The sequence below is a fragment of the Cebus imitator genome, unplaced genomic scaffold, assembly GCF_001604975.1.
Source record: "Cebus imitator isolate Cc_AM_T3 unplaced genomic scaffold, Cebus_imitator-1.0 Scaffold1, whole genome shotgun sequence".
Classification (NCBI taxonomy): Eukaryota; Metazoa; Chordata; class Mammalia; order Primates; family Cebidae; genus Cebus; species Cebus imitator.
The window spans coordinates 17,454,506-17,458,624 of record NW_016107316.1 but is presented as its reverse complement, the minus strand read 5'-3'; the positions used below and the strand labels follow the sequence as shown (position 1 = coordinate 17,458,624).

The following is a 4,119-nucleotide window of genomic DNA, read 5'->3' as shown; positions in this document are numbered from 1 at the left end:
CCTGGTCCCTATCCCAGGGTGGAGTGTTATTACACCTTGCAATGAGAATCTGCTCCTGTCAAGTAGGTGGTGGCCCTTGGAGGGTGAGGAGAGAGACGAGGTGAGGAAATGTCTTCAGCATACTATACAGTCAGCTCCGGTTTGCCCAAGAACCTTTATTGGAAAAATGTCCAAGGAGTGAGATCACTGGCAGCTGAAGGGGCTGCCAGGTCAGGGGGGAGCACCTGAGGCTCCATGGAAGACATTGGAGTAGTGCAGTGCAATATCTGCCTCTAGGCTGCGACAATTCCTTTTGTTTGCTGGGGAAAGAGGAGTACTCACAGAAACACGGCTCTCTGAGGCCCAGAGGCAAGATGTGGAGGCAGCTGGGGCTGCTGAGAGTCCTGATACAGGTGGAATGGGGCCCCCATTTGGGACCTAATGGGATAGGGTAGAACAAGTGACTCTCCCCTGGACCAGGGGATGGGAGGAGATATCCCAACTGATATCTGCTCCCCAGGTCCAGGGGCACAGACTCTTAACAGACTGGCTCTGCTCACAGTGGAAAGAGGATGGGTTCCAGGCCTGAGATTGTGGGCATGTCATTACCCTCTAGGAGTCTCAGGCAGATCTTCATCTTGGGCTTTCCCTGACCCCACCCCATCCCCAAGTTGTTAGTGCAGCTCTCTTCTGGGTGTGTTTCTTCCCTCAAACGTCGATGGTGTTGATGGATGGTGACTTTTTCTGTGAAAGAAAATGGTCTGAGTCTCAGTTTCAGGAAGGTAATAGGTGCTGCCCTTTCTCTCCAGCCTCCCTCATCCCAGGTCTTCCATTTTCATCTTTTTCTGCCCCTCTTTGACCTTCTTCCTTTCCCTGGCTGCCCCTCAGGGGCAAAAGCATCCTTTCCGCGCTCACTGGCCCCCACATCACCTGTCTTGTCCCCACTGGCCTTCCCTGAGGACTCTGTTCTGGCCGGTTTCCCTTCTCCTTGGGATTGTTGTTGGAGTCGTTGTCCTTGATGATGTCATACTGACGGCAGAACAGCCCAATTACAGCTGAAACACAATACAGTCTGAGCTTTCATCTCCCCCAACAGGGAGATACCCACATAGCTTCTAGAAAAATCCGTGAAGAACATCCTGAATTCCTGGTGCCCAATGCAGTCATCCTCTCTGGGCTCTCAACAGCCTCCTCTCCCTCTCTTCAAACTTTGAATCATCCCTCCTCAACTGAGTATCTCCCCACTCCATATCTTTCACTTCTCTTTTTTTTTTCTTTGAGACAGAGTCTCACTCTGTCACCCAGGCTGGGGTGCAGTGGCGCGATCTCAGCTCACTGCAACTTTCACCTCCTAAGTTCAAGCGATTCTCCTGCCTCACCCTCCCGAGTAGCTGGGATTACAGGCGTCCTTCACCACATCCCACTAATTTTTGTATTTTTACTAGAGACGGGGTTTTACCATGTTGGCCAGGCTGGTCTCAAACTCCTGACCTCAGGTGATCTGCCTGCCTCAGCCTCCCAGTGCTGGGATTACAGGCATGAGCCACCGCGACCGGCTCAATTCTCTCACTTCTTTTTCTCCTGACAACCTTTGCCACCTCTCACCTTTCCGAGTCCCTGGTCCCTGTCTAGCTGCTTACTCACCAGCCCACATGAGCAACACCACCACAATGATGACCACTTCCCCAGTCTGCAGTGGTCGCTCTCCATCAAGACCCTCCCCTGTGATGTCACCTGAGAAGGGAGAAGGCAGACTCCAGGTTACTGGGGAGTAGCTCTCTGTGCAGACATAGGGAGGATGGAGATGCTGGGGATTAGAGAGGGCAGACCCGTCATAATGTTGCCCTTGGAGTGTAGGGTAGCCTCTCCCTGGGAGGAAGCCATTGGTGGACTGGTGGTTATCGACCAAAAAGCAGATGGCTGCAGGTTAATTACTCACCCATGCAGGCTGCAGCTGATGTGAAGTTGGGTAACAGGAAGCTTAAAGCCCTTCCCCGGAGCGACTCAATACCAGCCTGTCTATACCCAGTCCCCTTCCCATCTGCTTTTCCTTCCTTTCCTGGTAGTACAATGAATTAAATCATCCTATTCACCTCAGCTGGACTGTTTCTTGTCTTGGGGAAGTAAGTGAGAGGCTGCAAGCCGGGTAAGCAGCCAGAGAATCCAGTAGCACAGACCCTCACCTGGGCCTGAGCTGTTTGAAGGTAGCTGGTCAGAACCCTTGAGAGTTCGGAAGTGCACCCGGGGCCCTGGGGGGCTCTCTCCCCGAAGGCCGATGCTCCTGATCTGCACTGTGTAGTCATTGTCTTCAGCCAGGCCCCAGAGGGCATAAGCCCGGGTGGTGGTGTTCACCTCCCGAATCACACGCTGCCCGGGGCCATTCTGCCGCTGCAGGGAGATGAGGGGAGAGGAGGACACCCTCAACCCAGTGCCAGGCCACAAGGCTCAACCGAGACTCTTCAACATCCAAGCACTCCGTGGGAGTAGCGTGAAAAGGGCAGCCTGAGCCAGGGTAGCCTGCTTCTAGACCCCTCCACCTAAATGAAGGAATGTGCAGAAATCCAAGGACACAGGTTGGGGGAGCAGAAGGGTGATTCATACTTACTGGGAAATGGAGTAGCCAATGACGATGTTGCCTTCTGGGACGTCCCAGGACACAGTGGCCGAGTTGGCTCTGAGGTGAGTGACCGTCACATTCACAGGAGAGGGAGGCCGGTCTGCAGGAACCGGGTGTTAACAGGTTCACCCACTGACTAGCTCTGGTGGCCCCTCAGCCCCATTCTCCTTTACTCACCTGCTCGCACAAAGCCCAGGTCACAGCTGACCAGCAGGAGGACCGTGGGGCTTAGATATGGGGAAAGGGGCATCAGCGAAGCCATGTCCCCACCGAGTCCGCTGGGGGGGGGCTCTGGGGCATCCGCTTGACATCCAGGCGGGGCTCCTGGAGGTGGCAGGAGTTGTGGGGGGTCAAGGACTGCCCAGAACGCACGGGGGGAGGGGTAGCAGCTCTCCTGGGCTCCCCACAGCTCACAACAGCCCTATTTTCCCCGCGTCCTCCCGCCCCCTCATTGCCCGGGCGCCCCCAGAGCGCGGTCAGCCCTGCCCACACCCACCTCCGCTGGTCCTCGCGGTCGGTCAGGCCTCCGGGGACTGCTCGGTGCCCAGAGGGCGGCCCATCGCCCAACTCGGTGGCGCTGCCCCTACCCCATCCTGGCGCGGGCCGGGCGAGGCGGGCAGCGTGGGGCCGAGCTGCGGGCCGAGAGGGCGCGGGTCTGCGGAGCCCCCAGAGCTCAGGCGGGCGGGGAGTCTGTCCCGGAGCAGGGGGCGTTGCCCGGACGCTGGCCTGGGTCCGCCGTGCGGGAGGCAGTGCGGCGGCCTCCGCCCGCCCCTGCAGCGGGATGTGACCGTCCCGGAGAGCCAGCCGCCTTCTGCAGCGCTGGCCCCGCTCACTCCGCCGCAGCCCGACCGGGACGCGCGGGGACAGCTGGCCCGCCCCGCCCCGCCGGGGTTCTGGCCGCCGTCAGTCCCCTCCAGCCCCCCACCCCCGTCCTCTCGGGGCTCCTCCCACGACCCTCCCAATGGCGCCTCCGGGGCCCCCATCCCTTATCCCTTCTCTCTCCCAGCTCAGGCGGAGGAGCCGGCGGGGGCGTCGGGGGAGGCTCGGGGGCGAGGGTCTCCTGCACCTGGGAGATCCCCTTCCTCCCCGCGTGGAAGAGCCAAGTTGGGAGGAGGAATTCCACCTCCAGTGCCCGGGGGGCTAAGAGGAGAGGGGACAGAGTGTTGGAGATAATAATTGCTTTAACAATCCCTTACTTATAGACTGCGTCAGCTTTTAAGTCTCTTTCCCGTTCATAATCTGATTTCATTCCATTCGCTTTCTCATTCATTCTTTGATTTATTCAGCAAATATTTATTGAGCGTCTCTTCTGTATCTAGTTAAAACCTGCAGATACAGAGATTGTTAAGAGTGTTGGGCTTCTAGGGAGACTCAAAGCTCAGAGACCTATGGCTTTTTAAAAAAAATTATTATTCCTTTCTTTTTGTCTTTTTTGTTTGTTTTGTTTTGTTTTTTGTCTTTCTAAAGCTCTGCCACTTATGGTGTGGTTTTGGAGAAACTGGTTTATCTGTGCTGCAAAGCAA

The 4,119-nt window shown here is 56.8% G+C and overlaps 1 protein-coding gene across 1 annotated transcript; it reads right to left on the bottom strand.

The window, feature by feature from the left end:
* Window positions 1-273: 273 nt before the first annotated feature.
* FNDC4 (fibronectin type III domain containing 4) lies at window positions 274-3,499 on the bottom strand (the record flags this gene model as incomplete). The annotated part of the gene is given in 8 exon segments (XM_017524743.2): window positions 274-723; window positions 910-1,034; window positions 1,624-1,713; window positions 2,163-2,367; window positions 2,581-2,696; window positions 2,774-2,920; window positions 3,184-3,333; window positions 3,367-3,499. Coding segments are annotated over 8 exon segments (1,002 nt in total), but the record flags the coding sequence as incomplete, so codon positions are not given.
* Between the last annotated feature and the right edge of the window lie 620 nt (window positions 3,500-4,119).